At 39.8% G+C, this 19,964-nt stretch overlaps 1 protein-coding gene across 3 annotated transcripts in view; it reads left to right on the top strand.

Annotated features, from left to right (window-relative positions):
- JAM2 (junctional adhesion molecule 2) overlaps positions 1-19,964 on the top strand; it is a 30,851-nt gene that overhangs the window by 2,454 nt on the left and 8,433 nt on the right. For 2 of the 3 annotated variants that reach the window (XM_026033670.1, XM_026033671.1), the window contains exons 2-3: positions 16,145-16,210; positions 19,081-19,194. In XM_026033670.1, coding sequence (XP_025889455.1) covers positions 16,145-16,210; positions 19,081-19,194 — 180 coding nt within the window. Of the gene's footprint in view, positions 1-15,435; positions 15,484-16,144; positions 16,211-19,080; positions 19,195-19,964 lie in introns of those variants that run through there. The other variant, XM_026033672.1, reaches the window with a different exon arrangement.

Raw genomic sequence — 19,964 nt, 5'->3', positions numbered from 1 at the left:
GGGAGCACTCCAGCCCTTCATCCAGGTCGTTAATGAATAATGGTTGTAATGAATAATGGTCATTAATGAGTCCAGGCAGAGAGGACTCTGGGGATTCTGCTGCTGCTCCTGTGATTGGAGTCCTGTGATTGTGATCACAGTGGGAATATGACCAGCATGGCATCCAACTTGCAGTTCAGGAACTTCTTATATGGGTCCAATAGGCAGCAGTGGGAATGGGCAGAAACTAATGAGGAAGAGAGTGATACCTGAAGAGCATAAATGTTAGGTTGTGCAGTAGATGTCAAGGACTGCGGCATGTTTCAGATGCCAAAATCTAAGAGGGACTTTATAGGTCARCATCCTCAGGAGCAGCGATAAGGTAAATGAGATTTGGATCGCTTTTAAGTGAGTACCTGTTCAGGGTGACACGAATGACCCGTAGAAATAGTGGACTTTCTTTTTGGGTTAAGACTTTTCTTTCACTTTCATTTTAGAGGGAAATAAGGAATTTTGKGAGGTATTCAATCATATGATTTTCAGTCTGTTTGAGCTTTCCACACTGACGTTACCAGTAAGGCTTTTGGGCAATCCTGCAGAACATGACCCACGACAACTACTTGTAAGACAGTTAGAAAAGCCACAGAAATTATTCTTGCTAATAGTAGAAGGTACTTGTGGAAGAATTCCATCATGTAATGATGAACAAACCCTTTTGTGAAGCCTCTAGATATGATTTCTGAGAGAACTAATTTGGCAAACATTCCTATTTATATAAGGGTGACATGCTGCTCCCTTCTAGCTTCTTCCCTTTTCGGTCTTTGCATTTCTACCCTGTTGCTCAGACCTTTGGGGCTCAGAGAAAGTTTCTCTTAGCAGTCAGGTCCGTCATGGCATTTGAATAAGCCATGGCATTTCCCTTAAGCCTAGGCATGTTACTTTGAAAGGAACTCTGCTTAGGAAAGGACCCGTCCAGAGGCTACGTTATTCTGTGACATGGACTTTGCCCCTCTGCTCTTGCTGCCAGGCTGTGGGCAGGCAGAGAGCTGGTCTCTGGCTCRCCCTGGGATGTCCTCAGGTCAGGTTAAGGGCCCAACAGCCCATTACCGGATGTGCAGAATTAAAACTGAGGATGATCGATCTATTTCCTATGTGTAGGGGGCAGATGATTTGCTGACATCACGCAAATTACAATTTCCCCCTTATTTTTTCCTATTTCCAGTGGAAGTATGCAAGAGGAGGAGTCGTGTTTCTTGACTAACAAGGTCTTGTTTTTCAGCTATAATTTTGTAACAATTCTTTGTTTATATCATAGGACATCTGGCATTAATAATGAGAATTAAAGCTAGTGCTATGATCTAATTGAGTCTGAATGATGTCTGCTGGTTGACTATTTAAATTAATTATATTAGGGTTTGGGTTTTTTTTGGCAATATTTCCTGCATTATGCCTATATTTCTTACTATAGACTCTTATGGCAGCAACATGCAAGCTGCCAGATTCTGCTGTGCAGATTGGCTGATGACATTTTCAAATGATTAGGTAAAAACTTGTGTGTACTTAATTTTGGCTTCTTTTCTCATCGGTTGACTTAATAAAACTTGTGGGATTGTCATCTTCTGTAGCTTAGAGCTACCAAATTTGGTTGAATACATTGGTTAACTCCAAATGTTACATAGCGGGGAAAAAAATATACATGCAAACCGATCGCAAAAGAAATGAACTAAAAATGTTAGAGCAAAAGTGCCTCTCAGAATGAATTAAGCTTTTTTAAAAATTAATTTTTAATTTTTTAATTTTTTTWAAAAAGGAGAATGTTCTTGTATAAGCAATATAAAAATGTTGGGTTTATACACCTTTACATGAGACAAATCATGGTGTTTTTTCCTCTCTTAAGAAAGATGGTAGCAAAACATATTTTTTGCAGTAGCATTGAGCAAGCCTCCCTTGACAGATATAGAGAGTATATTTGGATTGTCAGTGGTTTGGGGCACTGGAGCTGCTAATTAGTTCTGAAATTAGATTCAAACAGTTTATATTATGACCTACTTACTGATTCCATCATTATTTTCTCCCCAAAAGCCTTCTCTCTCAGAAGAAGCTACAAAAAGCTTTCTCTCTCAAAATACTTTCTGAATGAAGTTATTCTTATAATAAGTTCCATAGAATTAGCCATCAAATACTTCTCCTTGAATAGGTAAGACTTAGTGTCACACTAACAAAGGCGAGTGCAATGTAATACTTTATTTAAAGGAAGATATGGGAGAAATGCTTGTGCAACAGTATAAATAGCTTTGTGGAATAAAATAAATGAAACATGAGATTCAGATTTTTGTCATTGCAAACTATTTGCAAGGCTCTATATGCAGTGACTAAATTAAGGTCCCATGAAGTTATTTTTTGTTCATTTGAAGTCATCCTTTATCTCATCTTGAAGACGGTCTTTTGGGATGTATGTCTGTGGACTTATTGCTATGTATGTGTTGTGGGTTAGGTGGTTGTTGGTGTTCCTCCCCCTCCTCAGTGTAGTAACTTTGTGAAACTCTTTGGAACTACTGCCTATATTTGGCAAAGAGGGTGGATTACAACTTCTTTTTGTTTTGGTGGACAACTTGCAACGGGGTGAATGGTTAAAGGAAACTTACGGAGGAACTGAAAACTGCATTTATCTGCATTAAATTGAACTTGATGAATTTACTAGTAATTTTCTTCCTGCTAATTCRCTTTGCTTTTCCAGGGAAATTTAAGACTAGTTTAAACTTTTACTTACTGGCATGTTCTTTTGTATCCTAAGTGCTTCTCAAAAACTATATTTTTTTTCTGTAGAAGTGTTTGGTTAAAGTCTGTCACCTCTTCCTCACAATGTGATATAATAATAACAAGTTTTAATTTCATCACAGGAAGCTGAAGCAAACATCATCATGGCTTGTAATTGAGACAAATGAATCATTTCCTTCATCTAAATACTAGTGTTCAGGGAAATGAGTATGGTTGAGAAAGAATGAGAAAGTGAAGGTAGAACAGCATTTGAGTGACTGCAAGTGCTTGAGCCTGCCTGCCYGCCCTCACCTGTGCTCCCAAAGCTACTATTTTTCCTGAGGGCTCTAATTAGTAACTTGTGAATGTAATATACCACTGAGCATTTAACTGTTTTTATATTGTATTATATTTGAGTATTGCTTCTAACAAGCAGAAGGTAAGCTCAGCAGATGATTTCGTGGTCTCATTGACTTGTACGTTTTCARCCTTCGCACTGGAGGGTGAAGGACGTCCTGGAGAGGAAAGAAGGGGAAGATAACCCTTTCTGATCAACATTAAATAATAAAATGGCTATAGATGTGGAGCTACTAGTAAGCCTGTTGTGCAAACTAGTGAACAAGAATTAAGGCAGACTTCCAGTTCCTCTCCAAGATAGTGTGTGGAGGAAAGCATGACAGGAAAAATGGTTAAGAAGTCTTTTTGAATGCTTAGTTTTTAAAAGATCCAAACCTAGTAGTTTTCAGTAAGTCCAAGATGGAAATTTCACACTTAAAATGGCAACAACTTGATGATTGACCTTAAGAAGGTAAGATGTCCCTTTAAGGACATAATTGTCCTTAAAAGGGTAAGAAATTATCAAATTTGACTTGGAAAGCATAGAATAGTGCCTACAGTTATAAAGTTTCATTAGATATACTTAGAAAGCTACTGTTTGGCTTAACCTCTTAAGAGTTGAGCATGTCAGTTCAAAGCAAGAAGAGAAGCAGAATGTATTGGAGGGAAAGTGTGTTGTCAAGGGTTGTCTTTTGTAAAGGGTAGTCTATTGTAAAGGGTGCCAGGTAACACTAATGATAGTGGCTGTGTTAGCTCCTTGCAAACTGCTGGCATAATGTTGGAGCTAATGAGGGAATGTGTATTCCCCAGAAGTGACTGTTGCTCAAATCGATGCTTTTGGTTTCCTATTTGAACTATGCACTGTACTCAGAGTGCAGAAAGTTAGTAGCCAATAGCAATGGAGAGAAATTGGGTGGTAAAGCAGTTTATGTCGATGAGAGCTGGGTTGTTGGATTGAAGAAAGTGCTCGTGATTCCTKTGGAAGTATGAGTAACCAGCACACAGAAATCAAGAGTGTAAACAGATACTAGGAGTAAGACAGCAATTTGCCMCTTCAGTGTACAGACAGTGCTTGTCACTGGTTGGCCCTAGTTCATTACTSAAGCGTTAGTAGCTATGCCAAGGAAAAATGAGTAAATAATCTCATCTGCCCCTCTCCACAATCTCTAAGCTAGTCAACCAGAAAGAGGAGAAATTCTTTCTTTAAGCAATGTTAGCTTCCTGTTTATGGCTTTTTTTTTCTTTATCCCACTTGTTTCAGACTGGCCAAGTGGGATCTTAAGGCTTTGTAAGCTTAATAGCTGTTCAGACAGTTGCTAGTGAACGCTCCTGCAGTAATGAAAGGCCATACTTCTGCGTTTGGGTGGATCGCTGCCTAGGTAAAAGTAGCAATCTTTCAGCGAGTGCCGAGTGGCTGGGGTGAGGACAGGCTCCAAGCATGAGTTTCATTCACTGCTGGCTGGGAGTTCATGTGACTCTGGCTGCAAGCACAGAAGTTTAGGATATTAGTCAGTCTATTCAACTGCAATGTGCTCAGCCTTGCACTACGAAGCTTTGGAAAGTACGATTAACTGGTGTTACGTGCTTTGACAGCCTGACCTGGCAGCCTTCTGTTTCAAAGGCAAGTCAGCCAAGCCGTGCTCTGCGAAAGGTGTGTGAGGCTGCTGAGTGCAAGTTAAGTCTAGGCAAACATATATGCCTCTTTGTAATACATGGCGTGGCTGAAGACACTTTAAATACCCTGTTGCTATTTGTTTAACTCAGTAGTATTTAACTGCATGTATCTTGCTAATTTAAAATATATTATAATAAGTCAATATTTGAGAAGGCTTCAGGAATGTCTGTGGGATAAAGGCCTGGAAGACTGACTGGCTGCCATGCAAGTGTYTCCTAGTTTGAGGCTGAGGTCAGGACCCCAAGGTGCCTTACTCCCTTGTGTGTGTTTGTGTCGCCTTGCTCTGTAGAGCAGTTAAACAGGAGGGATATCTCTAAAGCAAAAGTAGTAGAATACAGAAGTTAGACATCACTGGTATCCGCTTTGCCCTTTTCAGACAGAAACATAGGTGATGAATGTATCCTCTGTTGTTGGGTTTATTAATTTAGCTTATTTGTTAGTTTTTCTCCAAAAGAAAAGCAAAACWATCACAGAGCCCTGTTTGGAAGGGGAGGAAGGCTTGTCTTTTTCCCCTAGGACCAAAAAGTACAATAAAAATATTTATAGTTATTCAGATGGAAAACTTCAAGTCCTCTCAGGAGGATAAAGGCCTCTTCTTCACAAACTGTCTAAGCATTCCTATCAATGATCATATTTTAAAAGTGAAGAGTACTTATTTTGGTCAGTATTTGAGTGTTGTTTGTATCTTGTGATGTTACTGTTGCCTTCTGTTGACCAACATCTTCCTGTGTGTTATGATTTACTGTTGCACTTCAATGTGYTAATCTCTTGCGAGGGTCATGAAATGAATGGTGTTGGAATAGAGCAAAACAGCATTTGAAAATGTAAAATCTGGCGGGAGGAGTTTAGAACAGAGAGGTAGTAGTTAGGGCTCATAAGATTTTTAAGATGCTTTTTCTGTAGCACTGTAATATCTAGTAAAGCACATAAATCCACATAATTTGGGTTCACTAGAAACATCGAAGTTAGTGCCTGGTGGAAGAGGCAGAGAGAAGTAAACTGATACATGCTGTAATGGCAAGTAATGCCATACTGGTGGTAGGCTTAGTCAGCAAGAAACAAGGATTATGGCTAAGTTAGTGTGTGTTTTTGCCTCTCGTCCTGCACTTTGAGAGGCCTTCACATAATTCTGTTAATTATGTCAAATGATTTTTTTCAAATGACTTGTTTTTGGAGCTTTTTAGTAAATAATGTTCCAGAGGATAAAAGTTGTCTAGGAAAGCTGTTTATGATGGGAAAATTGGCAGCATAGAGACATTAACTGAAAAACAGTTTTGGCTTCACTCTTCATCCTTCTCTAAATATTTTATGCATTTTTATACAATCAGAAGATTAATGGAATTTTTACTTTGAAATTTTTACTTGAAATTTCAGTTTTCAAGTCTTAAAAAAAAAGAAAAAAAAAGTTGCTTTTATATGCTATGTTTTATGCTTTCTATCTGTATTCAAACCTCTAGCACCTTTGTTTTTGGGGAGAAGGAAGGGACTATATGGCTGTTGGTTTTGGCCAGCTGTCAGAGCAATTTGCAGTAATTCTCTAACAAATACCTGTTGGGAGAATGCAGTGGTGGTGGTTTGCTTTCTATTTCTTCTCTCATACAGGGGGAAAAAATGTCTCTAAATTTAAACGTTCTTTAAAAAGGCTTTATGCAAAGCTTTCACAAAAATATGTAAGCAAAAAAAAGAGGAGACAGGATGGCCAGTTCTTGYGTATACAAGTGCATTAACAGGTGGAGGACACTTTGCTCAAGTTAAAGCAATGTTAAGGTTTCTAATGAACATCAAAACTGTACAAAAGCCAACTTTTCTTATCTTTTTAATCTGGCCTTCAATAAGGTCCAAAAAACCCCATATAGCCCATATGTTTCAATATAAAAATGTCATAGCAGAACTCTAGTGGATGTAATTTGTCTACTGGTAAAAAAAATTGATCTTAACACCTGTATAACACCTAAATAATACTTCTAAACTAAACTCACACTAAATAAAACTTCTTTAATTTTTTAGATTTTCATTTTGGAAAGCTGTGAGTTTGTCGGCATTCACGATCAGCTTACTGTTGCTGAACTCTGAACGCAACTCTCATTATCCAGGATGTGTACATCAAAGTTGAATTTGAAACTTATTAGCAGTTAATAATCCAATTCCATATATTCGTGCATACTTTCTTCTCCTTCCTCTCCCCTTAAAACAGAAGAGCGACTCTGATGGAGGTAGGACAGCATAGGCAGGGGATAGAGCTTCTGCTAGTTACTGACGTAATGCTGTGCCTGCCTCCAGCAGAGGTTAGTTAAATGCTTGCACCATAGCTAATTACTGAGAGGGGGTGAGAAGGAAATCACTTTTCTGTTGATACTGAATTAGCTAATGTTGCTTGAATACAAACAGAATATTCTGTTTTTATCCCTCCAACTCAAGGTAGTTGCCCTGTAAAATGCATGGATAATGCTGTGTACTAATCAAACTTAGTAACTTCATTGATTTGAGACTTTTCTCTGAAAGTATAATGCACAGGACTTATCTACACAACAAATAGGGTAACTTTGAACCTGGATCTTTCCCGTCAGTTCAAAGTTTAGAAAGATGCTTAAAATGTGAAAGGACAAATTATAACTAATGGTAAAATCAATAAAGTTAGCTGTGTGCTTTGTATGCAAAAATACATAACAACCCTATTTTAAAGTTTATTATTAAAATCATATGTACAATATACATGAAAGCATAAGTAATTAAAATCCATTTGGTCTGGAAGTGGGGTTAGTCACTTGAAAACAGAGAAATTATCCCCTGCATCATGTACTGTTCGGTTAATGCTGCAATCCTGCAGCTAGATGTTACATAAGAGTTGCAGTGCTTTCATGAACTCTTGTTTGCTTGCTTGTTTTGAGAGTGAAATAGCTGGTCCTTTCTTAGAGTTTTCTGCTGACAAGACCATCCAGTCCTATCATACGAAGCAGCAAACTGTTAGCTGGCTTACTGAGCTTCCCTTCCTCTGAGGCAAAGCAGCAGAGTTGTTTGTTACTAACCTTACACAGATATTCCTGAGGATATGGCTCCTAACACATCCGTGACCATCACGGATTTGACATTTATGCTTGATTAAAAAATAAAGCACAGAGTTACTCTATTTATTCCYGTTTCCTGTGTAACTTTCCAGTGTTGTTCTTCCAAGTGTTTTCTAATCTGAATACCCACATGTTGTTTTGCTTGTGTGTGGCTTTTAATGTGAGGATGATTGTAGCTTCCTCCCCCCACCTCCTTTAAAGAAAAATTGGCACCTATTACACTGTGACCTATTGTTCCTAGCTTTAACTTCCAGAGGATTTCTTCAAGTCACCCTTCTCCTTTCAGCCTGCAAAGCATCTGTTTGTTCCAGCTCCTTTTGAGAGGTAGCAGCTTTAACTCAACCAAAGGGGTGTTTTTGGTCTTGTTCAAACACATCAGAAGGTGCTCCTAAGGAATTTGATGCTGAAGAACTGAATTGCTTAGTAAAAGCATATAGAATTGAAACTACTCCAATGAATTCAGTGTAGTTGCAGAATGAAAACAATAGCTGCTGAACATGACTGTCTCCTCCTGCCAGAAGTATCTTCTGAGTAAACTTGGCAGTGTAAGGGAATGTGGATGAAAATGGGATGAGCTAATTTAGCAATCTGTGCAGTTGATTAGGAAGGATTCGCAAATTGTCTTGGCCAGGAGAGCAGTGATCATCTTGTTCCTGGTTCTTATTATCAAAGAATGTGGTCTCTGGTTGGAGGAAAACTAATATATTAATTTTAGCACTGCTCATCACTGATAGGATGCAGTCCCATGCTTCAAATCAAATAGAAAGTCAAGTAGACTAGACTCTCTTCCCTAGTTATTGGAAATGTCTTTTCAAAAATCCCAAATTCATAAATGATTGCAAAAATCTCTAGCTTCCCTCTAGTTTCYCTCACCTACTCCTCCCTCTTACTTTGAACACTACTCTGAATAAAGACACAGCTTGTCCCAAGGCAGCCAAAATTGAAAGGAAGGAAGCCTGTGCAAAGCCTTCTGAAGAACTCACCCCAAGAAACTATTCATAATCATATTAACATAGAAATATATTTTAGGTCAATGATTTTAGCATAGAAGTATATTTTAGGTCAATGTTCTTCAGAGAGAGGAAAACCAAGTTACAGATGCATCATCTTCTTCAGCAKGGGACATCAGCTGACAATATTGACCTGATTTTGATTTCATGTTTATGAGAAAATGACACACTTGGAGGCAGCTGGTCTAGTTAGATACCCTGTCTGCTAGTGGGGTCTGCTTGTAGGGAACGGTTCTGGTCAGATATTTGTATACATTYAGAGGCCAGAGCTCATCCTCTGCAGTGCAGGTGCAGAAATGCTTATACCAAAAAAGGTCTGAAAAGACCTGCTGAGGAAGAGCTGCCATAAGGTTGGGAGTAGCCTGGGGRTGCTCAGGAAAGACATTTTTGATTTGAGTGAGTGGGACTGACTGTAGAAGGGGTATTTCTTGGCTCAAACGAAGTATTTGCCTACAGAGAGGTAAAGTTGTAGGGGCTTGATGGTTTTTGTTTGTTTGTAAACATCAGGAAAAAACTATAAGGACACTTAAATAACTTGCACAAGCAGAAGCTGCAGCTCTAAATGGCATTTACTGGAATTGCAAATAAGGTTGAATGGCGCATTTAGAAGGTAAGCTACATCTGTGTTCAGATTCTTAYGTGTAAGTGACGTGGATGTGTGTAGATGTATAAATGGCTCAGCTTCTGGAAAGTGCCCAGTGCTCAGCAGTTTTGGCAAAAGTCACTTAAGCCTCATTCAGATTTGAGAATCTGAAATTTGAAACTCTTCAAATTCAATTTGAAATTGAATATGAAACTCTTCCCTTGAATTGTGGGACAGAATTTTTATTGTCATGTAAATTCTTTTTATTTTTATGTTTTAGGATCATTTACAATTCATGTAAATTGAAGTTGATGTACTGCTGCTGACTTAAGTAGAATATGCCAGTCTTCTCTGGAGGGGGTAGCTTTGTTTTAGAATGATTATCAAATTCAGAAGATACTTGATGTAGATTCTTGCACAGGCAAGTATTTTGCAGAAATCTTAACACCTAGTAGTGGGACTTCTGTTTCTTCAAATCCCTGTTAGAGTGTGTGATAGGAGCTGGTTGGCAGAGAGATGACAAGAGAGCCCTCTACCCCCCTGCTCTAGATGGGCTTTTGAAACATGGTCATGCTAGACACAAGACTTTAGGACCCTGACACAGCTTAACATAAGCAAGCAGTGAAGCCGCTACAGCCTTTCACTGCATTTACAGGCTTTCTTTGCACCGCTGCTGAGTAACTATGGAAACCATGTTAAGCAGAACTGGGACTGTTGGAGAAGAGGCTTTTTTTTGTAAGAGCCCAACTAGTTTAAAACTGCATTCCCCATTCTCAGCAGCTGTCCTTGCATTGCTATGGAGACAGGAGGAGTAGCAGAGTCTTGAGAGCCTTGTAGAAGTGAGAGCTATAAATATTTATTTGCTTAATAACCTCTCCCAACAGATGGACAATCCAGAAAGCTCCAGAAATCTGCCCTGCACCTTTGTAAAACTGTGAATTCAAGCTGTTCCTTTCTTGTGTTGTCTGGGTAGAAAAGAGAAGGGGGAAAATTTTCAAGAAAAATGGAATTTTATATTTGTAAATGTTTGCAATACACTTACAAAATGCTTATCCCATGAATTATGCATATTGGTTATTTGGAATTTCCCACATCTCTTCATGCAGCAATTTTCCAGTGCTGAGGCTGCTGAAAGTGCTAAGGTGACTGTTTTGTCTATCCAGAACTCCTTTGCTCTGCTGTTCTGTTTCTTTGGAAAGGCTGACCTAAATTTCTTCCTTTCTTGTCCTGTGCCACTTGCTTTCTGTTCCCATCTTTCTTCTCTGCCAGCATTTACAGTGTTGTGTTTCCAGGGCCAACTATCCTTGGGACTGTACTCTATAATGGATCRTGAGCATGATCTTAAACTCCACTTAAGACTACTGTAGATAACTTTACATGTAATCTTAGCATTCTTCCTTCAAATTGAGGAGGAAAAAAAAAATCTTGGAAAGTAAAGGTGTGAGAACAATATCAAATGTCCCGTTAGTCTTACAGACTGGGCTAAACAGCGCACGCAAAGCTGAGGTAAAACTGTTATTGGCATAATAAATGAAGACTTTTTTCTTTGGTAGTATTTTCTGTGGCTGAAGAGTTAAAGAGAATATTTATACTTTGCCCACCTTCCTACCCKCTTCCATGGAACTGAGAGCTCCTCAAGTCATTCAATACCAGCTTTTTAGTACAGCTGGARTATCCACTTTTAGCCATACTCTAGCAAAATTACTTCTAGCCTAGTTCAGTAACTACCCATTTCGTAGTGGGTAATTTCACCCACCCATTTCACAGTGGGTGCAAATGCAGTTCTCACTGCTTTTTAACTTTTTTCTCTCAAGCAATTTACTGCTTTTGTCGTGTGTTCTGTTGGGAGAAATTCATGTAATGTACCATRCTGGGTTAGCGCTTTTCTTTGTTGTGACAGGCATCTGCAGACATGTTATCCTAAACCTTGATTGCTTTGGCTCACTTGGGTATCTGTAGATGAATGTTTCAGGTTTGACAGCTTTTGCTCTTAATTGCAGCTTCTTTAATAAAACAGTAGATTGTATTTTTAATGACCCTATCCTATCATCTGGATGCTGTCCTTGTTAGCAGCTTCAAATTCATAGTATTGGTCAGGAGAGCAAACAGAGTGGAGGGTTACTCCACTGGGCAAAGCTCCCAGCCTGGATGCAAGGAGGAAAAATGTCTTGGGGTTGCTGGGGGAGAAGAATTACCCAGCAGTAGAGCTAGATACCTGCTCTTACACGAGTGAAATAAAACTAAGTACTGGATTTAGCTCTTTCTTCCCTCCCTCCAAACTCAAAAAAAACTCTAGCCATTTCTGTGTAAATAAGTTTGTCAGGAGTCAAGTGAGGGCTTGTGGAAAAGGAGGGAGAGAGGAAGCTGTTGGACATCAGTATGCATGCGCTGAGTTGTGCTACCTGCTTTTTTCATGAAATAATTGACAAATAAGGTGATGGAAAAGGCACTGCCCACACCAGRAGTTAGTCTTTGTCACACTTCTAGTAAAGGTGTTGCTCCCCCCAACTTGTTCTCTGCCATTTCTGAATATCTCAAAGTCCAGTGTCTGAATGACTAAAWTGTGCTATGTTTAAGTCTGGCAGTTTATAAAACACTACAGAAATATTGCTGGAAGCTGTTGTATAAAGAGCTCCTTGGCCATCCCTTGCCTAAGTTCCTTTCCTGTTGTATGCCCTTTTTAAGTTGCCAGCCAAAATGTGCCTTCTCCCTCACATTGTGTTCTGTGCAGTCATCCAAAGTCCATTAAAATAGAAACTTGCTTTTCACATCTGGGTTTGAACTGACTCTTTATTCTGCCTCTACAGATGCCCTTCAACTAGTGTTATCTGTTTCCTGGGGCTGAAGGTGTGCATTTTTTTGGTAGTGGTTTTGTTTTGTGGGTTGTTGTGGGGGCAGAGTTGTTTTTGTTTTGTCATTCAGATAAGCTCTGCCCAAAGCAGCATCTTGTTCTATTATTAATCTTTAAGACTAACTCAAGTAAGTGAAAGACATGAGTTGAGCTAGTTTTCTCATGATGTATGATAAAACTCCTAATTTTGGACAAGAACTAGAAGTTGTTAATGCTGCGCATACGTTGTATTTACTTAATGACACTATTGTCCCTTGGGGGCAGTTGTTTTGGGCTACATTTTGATGCCTAAGATGCCTCAGATATCAACTCAATCTCTGTCAGACTCTCTGGAGACACTGGTGGTAATGGAGACTGTTAGTAAGCCTGGTGCCTCAGCTGGGGGTTAGCACAGCAGAGCCGACAGACAAGGTCTCCCTGTGTCCCCATTTGGCTCGCAACGGGGCTGGCCAGAGYGGTGGCTTTGACTTTTTGTGGATGAGTGGTGGGGGAACGCACTCTATTGTGCCAGCCTCACCACTGTGAGCAGGGTGGCAGCCTGTGGGTGTCGTGGCCAAAGCTTGAACTAATGAGGAGAATGGGAGATCAGCTTTTGGGAGTGTCGCTCGCGTATGGGAATGTGATGATTTCTGTCCAAAGTTAGATGACTTYCCTGTTTATCTGATGCTGGCTGCCATCTTTGGAATGCTTCACTTAAAAAAGCATGGCAGCAAGAGAGGCAAAACAGATACCAATGTTAGGATGAMGTGGCTACAGCAGGGGCCTAGGCATCATTTGAGTACCTAAGGGGAGGTATTTCTATAGYCGAGACCCTCATATCAGCCCCTGAGCATGTCCACGATGACTTACCCTGGGCTATGTGTGAAGGATGCTCGCAGCAACGGGGTGGCTGGTTCCCAGGGGCTTGGGTAGGAGAACTGCCTGATTCTCGCTTTGTTCTCAGGACACCGGTTTCCTAGACGTGGGCTGCCCTCTGAGATCTCTGCTCCACTTTGGTCTGGGCCACCTGATGTTCTTGGCAAGGCCAACCCTCCTTTTTCTCTTGTACTCACAACTTTGTTTGGGCTCTGTTCTCATGTCACTTCCTGCAGGCCCCGCTGTTTCCTTTGATTTGACTAATACGCTTTTCCTTATAACTGCTCAGGCCACCAGAGTATCAGTKCACAGCTGCTTTAGTGATTTCTAGATAGAACATGCATTTTTCTGGGCCAACTTCTGAACATATAAAGTTGCTGCTTTGTAAATAGCTGCCATGCAAGAGTCTTCCATTCTGTATATAACAGCATTTGATGAATAAATAGCAGGGTAACATCTATTCATTGCTGTGCTTTATATGGTGAATGAAAAGCCAAAGCTAATGCCTCATAGTGGGAAAAGTTGGCAGAGGCATTTCTAGAARGGTATTTTAAGCAAAAGGTCTTCCAACTTTGAAGAATTCTTTTGGCTTTCTGCTTGATTCAGGTATTTAATGGTTTTACATGTTAGCTGTCTTGGCAGCACCTGAAGTTGCTGTTTAGACCTTTTCATTTCTTGAAGGGAAGTGGGTATGTGAGATTTGATGGCGAGTTGTAGGTATACGAGCCTGCATTTGTCTGGTATGGTTTGTACTTAGTACACTGCACACTAAGCTCCTCAGTTCCTGTGATGYGGAGGGCTATGCATAGACCTGCTGCAGTTGTAGGCTTCAAACATAAAGTATAAAAAGTGATTCCATGGCACCCTCCATAGTGAGAAGCAAGCACCTCCATCCTGCCCCAGAGGGCACAGAACATGATTTCTTATTGCACATTTTAGACTACAAACACTTGGGACATGACAGTAAGCTGCATGACCTCTGTATTAAGCTGGAGGAGAGTTTTCCTGTCTGGAAAAATATGTGTACTGTGACTGCAAAGTGCAGATGTTTGAGCTGATTGGTGTCCCGTTAGAGAACACCTTGATGTTTCACTAACTTGTAAGTGGTTTTACTCACATGCTTGATTCCTAAAAACAAGTGCTTCCTAACTAAATAAAAACAAGTATTACCAGCTGTCAGAAACTAAGAGGGGGGAAAAAACATGCTTTTCCAACTCCTATCACAAAAAAATGTGAAGGAAGATGTTACATCCATGGATAAAAATACATTCTGTACACCAATAGATAATGTTGGTGGTTCTTCCCCAAACAACATGATTCAAATAAAAGGCTATTTTCCCCATAAATAGAGCTTAATAGATTAAAATGGAAAAAAAAAAGATCTAGAATAAAATGTGAAAGCAAGCTTAGGGAGACTCAGATAAAAAATGGAGATTTGGTTTGTGTGTACAGTAGGAATAACTGCTCCATTTGAAGTGAGGGAGGTGGAGTTCCCTCTTTGGGTTTCAGCAGATTTTCTTGTTTATTAACAAGAGAGGAGCAGCAACAACAACAACAAAAMCCTCAAAATAATCCYTTTCTCTACAGAGTGGAAAAAAATCTGAAAGCATTAAGTGAGACTGAATTATCTTTGCTATTTTGGTATTCTCGGGGAACATAAGTAGCATTGTTGTATTTACTTCATATTTCCCTCTCTACTGTAAATCTCTGCTCAAGCTTTTTTTTTTTTTTTTTTTTTTTTTTGGTGACACAAATGTGACAGTATGATTAAAGCATGGTAAAGACAACAGGGTAATCGCATGCTTGAATTTGGGTCTTTTCGTAACCTACACACGAGAAACTGCACTTCAAGTTGCCAGTGTGAAGCTGTATTGTTTTAGAAGCCAGTGCTGTCTTGGAGGCTGGGCTTGGGGGTGAGAGGGCCATGAGAGCTCTTTGGAGAAGTCCCTCTGCAGTGACAAGCTTGAAGGACACAGAATGATCTTCATTCAGCATAAAACTAAGAAAGGACTTGTCCATATGGAGAAAAAAGCATGATAACTCTTAGCATGCTTACAGGTTGCTTAACTGTAACTCTTACAGGTTCTTAGCTGTGAAAACCTGTAGCTGAAAGATGAAATGGATTCACTCAAGTGATGTGAGGCAATTACTTTAACAGAAGTAATTCGCTATCAAAACAAAATATTAGGAAGCAGGAGCTTGTGTGTGATTTGTTTACTTGTTTGTTTAAATCTCCATGTCATCAGATCAAGCCTGGATGCAAATCTATCAAATTTTTTTTTTTTTTTTTTTTTTTTTCAACTTCTCCCCCATTAGGTAGTGGGGAGAGAAACTAATTTCCTGAGGATGGAAAACAGGGATCTATATGAAAGGTAAAACTGGATTATATTACACAGCTTCTTTTGGTATAAAGCAAGACTAGTTTGAATCGATTAAAAGAGTATTAACTGTTTTACAGCAAGCAATATTGTTGACTTGGGGCCCTCATTCATCTCCTGATTGTTCAGTTGGTTTATGGGGACAGAGGGGACAGACCATGAGGCTGATGTCCGTAGTGTCTTCAGAATTGGTATAGGGAACCCCCGGGAACTTGAGATGCTTTTGAAAGAAAATGTGTGCCTGCATCTGAACAGTGCTAAGGCAGTTGTCCTTAAGCAAAGTCTTCAACTAGCTGCCTACTTTGCAATATGAATGCAATGGAAAATAAGAAGCAGTAAAATGAGACATTGCCCAGTAGTAAAAACAATACCTATTGCTTATATAGAACTCGTCACATGTATTTTTTTTCCTCTCTTGCCTTAGTCTGACACCATTTACAATTTCTTGTACGTGTTTCAAAGCCCAGAGAGGAAAAGATGAGTTGTTCAAGTCCACCCATGTGGCCACTCACGTTCTGACTCTCAGTCCATTGCAGTTTCTACCAGACACCATCCATTCTGTCCTGTGTGAAGGAAGCTCAAAAATACTGTTTATTATTGCTGAAGTACCTATGCCCTATGCTAAATTGTGGCTTTTTTTTAAATTCCTTTGCAGATCATAAAGTGACTGGAATTGTTATTGAAACAGATAACAAAGACGTAAAAGCAGAGGAGTTTAAAGGTACAGTATGGACATAACTTTGCTTAACTATATACACAATGCATGCAAACTATGCAAAGAGAAGCAGTGAAGACATTAAGGTCACATTCCCAATTCCAGCTTCTGCTTTCTCCGTTGGATCTTCTTGTAATCTTAGTCTTGCCCCCATTTTCTGTTACTTGACCTGTGGCTGGACTAGATGATTGCAGCAGTACCTTCCAACCCCATTTCTCTGGTTCTGYACCTGTTTGTCAGTCCTGATGGTCTCCTCTAACTTCGGTTGGGTTTCCTTCTACCTGATCTGCTGGGAGCTGATAGACAAGTGAAGCATTAACTACAGTGTATGTCAGAGAAGTGAGAGTATTAAAAAAAAAAAAAAAAAAAGCTGTAAATCAACCACCAACAGTAGCTATAATTTAGCATCTATTTTTAACACATGGGTAAATCACACATGATTTTTCTTCATAATTGGGCTAGAGGAGTCAATTGTTTTAACTAGAAGAGTCATTGCTTTGTGGTAATAATGAAATATTGTGGTGGCCTTTGCTGTCAGCTGGGCTCCTGTAAAGTATCCTTGTCACTTTGGGGGAAGAAAAGGGAATACCTGTAGAGCTGAGGACAGCACAAGGAGAAAGAGGCTCGTTGGGTAATGTTAAAGCTTGATTAGCTTCTCTGTTGTGTGCTATATGGCTTGTTCTTTATTTTCTGCTGTCGGTATGCTAGTGAGACTAACATAGCTTAGGTGCCCTTAATTTTCTCCTGTTTTTCCTATAACAGCCCTTACAGGAATGCTAGAGGCGGAAGGATGGACTCAGCTATCCAAGTAAATGCAGCTGACCTGAAATGCATGTTCCTTTCCTCCAACTGCTGTTATCCTAGAGGAGGGCTAATCAAATGATAGCCTCCAGACCAGATGCTAATCCGAAGTAAACATTGTCCAGACCTTTCCAAGATCCCAGAGGCCCCGGAGCTCTCTTGAGCACTTGTGGTTATTTTTCTGCAAGTGTGAAGCTTTTTTTCCAGGCCTGCTAGAGCCTGCGCTGAGGCAGAGCTTCTGCTGAGCATACCTTAATGAAAATCAAGTAACCCTGCTCTGGAAAATGCTTCTGCTTTTCCTCTTATTAATAGACTCAGTGAGGAGAAGGGAAATATAAACAAGGAGGGATTTATTATGTTGTCTCAGTTTTGAGTGCACTCCTTCCAAGCTGTTCCTTCTCTCTGGATAAAGTTGATGGGAGTGGCATCTCTACTGGCTTCTTCTGAAAGCAGAAATGATGCAGCATGGAAGAAGGGGATGGCTCGTGCAAGGCAGAGGTGACCTGCTAAGCTGAGAACACTTCTACCAAGCCCTGTCTGYGTTAATACAGACCAGCTCGTGCGCTTGGCCAACTGCCACGAGGCCAGCAGCAAATGCAAGCTGAAATTGAGTGATGGTTTTTCTTTGTTAGAAGGATACAAAAACAAAATGGAAAGGAAACTTTAGCAAATCTTAAGATTCAGGAAGCCTCCACCCATCCACTCAACCTGCAGTCAGGAACCCTGGGTTTCCTGAGCGCACAGCATGTTTTGCAAAGCAGCCTGTGTGTGTAACGTGTTTCTGGCAGAGAASGCCCTTCTGACTTCTCTTTCAAGTCTGGATGTTTCTGCCATGTAAAACATCACCAGGGGAACCAGTCTGGTCCCTTTGAAGCCTTTTGTTTCTCCACAGAACAGATGCAGAAAATCAGATTCAAAGGGTGAATGGATAGTCCTGCTGGTTGCTTCTAATCATCTCTCAGCCTTATTTGCTGAGACTGGAGACGAGGGCGCAGGTTCATGCAGATTGCTTAGATGTTTGGCTACTGAAAACTAGACGGACACCATGAAAAATGAAAAGATCTTTAATCAAGAATACTCTGTCTCCCGCTGGTGGATAGGCAGGCAGTGTAAAGGTAGCAACCCCCATATTGTACTGGTTTCTTCCACCTTGTTTAGAAAAAAAAMCAAATACAAATCATAGAAATGATTTCTCTTTCCAGTCATGTTATATTAACCCATTTCTTCCAGGCCTACAGTTTAAAAAAGGGTCTGCTTTACTACTTTAACTCTTTTATGCCGTAGGTATTTGGAACTCTGACCATTCTCCCACTGCTGCTTATCTCTTGGTGACCAGTATGGTTTTACCCCCTGTTGCTGTACTTTGTTCTGAAAATTATTAAAAACCCTCAGATGTTGGTGGACATCTCACTAATGTTGTCACTTGCATGACCTGTTTTATTATCTTACTGTATAGAATATATTCTATACATATATACATTCTATATCCAATCATATAGAATAGGGCCCAGTGCTTTAACTACAGCAGGCACAGTTCTTCCTAGTCTAAAGCAAAGATGATTGACAGTGAAGACAAGTGTTCAGACCTACATAGGTAGAGATGTTTCAAAATAAYCAGTATGAACCAATACTAACCAATACAAATATTTAACCATTGTACTGTTATAATTTTTATGTTAGTCAAACTGTTGCTACTAAATTCAAACCAATATTGCACAAAATACTGACAGGAATGAGCTCAGACTTTTCTTTTAGTTGTTGTCTCCTACCTGACCAAAAAAGCCACTTGTAATAGGATGATATCTTATTATAGGATGATAGCATGTCCAAATCTRTGAATGTCTCGTCCCCTACACCTGATGTTTGATCCAAAGGCTACTGAAATATGGGAACACTAGTAATGTCTGTTCTCCATCGCATATGTGTAAGTCTGGAGAAGGTCTGATTGCATCACTTTGAGAAGTGGATTTAGCTCTTGATGGCTGCTCTTAAAGAGGGATAATTAACTTTATGAGCAAGTAGTAGCCAACTACTGAAAATCTTAATTTCTTTTTTTTTTCTTTCTTCTCCCCCAGAGGCTATTCTTAGCTGCAAGCACAAATTTTCAAAAGAGATGAGTCTAAGAATAGAATGGAAGAAAATCCGGTCCCGGGAAGTGTCATTTGTCTATTACAACGGTGACTTCACAGGTACGGTACTGTAAACTTGGACTGTGGTTTAATGTATCATCTCTGATATGAATCTTGGCCCCTTCCTGGGGAATAAGAGGGGGGAAAACAACTGAATGAGATGCATTTGACTCTTGGGACTGAACAACTGTCCTTTGAGGAAAGAAAGGCCTCTCCATTCCCCAGTGGTGAGTTAACCTCTTTAATGAAATTAAATATAAGAAGCCTTGAGGTCAAGAAAAACAGCACTGCATGCTTTTAAAGTTTTCCAAAAATTAAATGCATGGAAGCGTAAATCCCTCAAACTAGTGCAAGGTTTGCACTCTTGTCCTAGGAAGAAATTTTTGAAGGACTCTGTGGAGCTGGAGGCTTAGATATGTATAATGCAGCAGCTTGTTTTCATACATAAAAAAAAATTCTGAAGTATATTTTAAGTTGCTTGTATCCTTTTTAGAAGTAGAATTTCTATTTATATGTTCTTAAAGTGACTTAAATGACTAACTTAAACATTATGTTTTATATTGAGGAAAATGTGGGTCTCTAGCATGTTGTAGACAATAAATGAAGCTTGAGGTAAAATAAAGCTACAGCTGTTTGTTAGTTTGCAGAGCTAGCAAAATGCAGAGTTTTTGCTGAGGGATTTGTGCTATTCATAGAACCATAGAATCATAGAATGCCGAAGGTTGGAAGGGACCTCAGAGGTCATCGAGTCCAACCCCCCTGCTCACGCAGGGTCACCTAGAGCACGTGGCACAGGGCTGCATCCAAGCGGGTTTTAAAGATCTCCAAAG

This window comes from Nothoprocta perdicaria, unplaced genomic scaffold, assembly GCF_003342845.1.
Source record: "Nothoprocta perdicaria isolate Ctin4 unplaced genomic scaffold, notPer1 scaffold_130, whole genome shotgun sequence".
Taxonomy (NCBI): domain Eukaryota; kingdom Metazoa; phylum Chordata; class Aves; order Tinamiformes; family Tinamidae; genus Nothoprocta; species Nothoprocta perdicaria.
The sequence above is the reverse complement of the archived record's forward strand: the minus strand, read 5'-3'. Positions and strand labels throughout refer to the sequence as shown.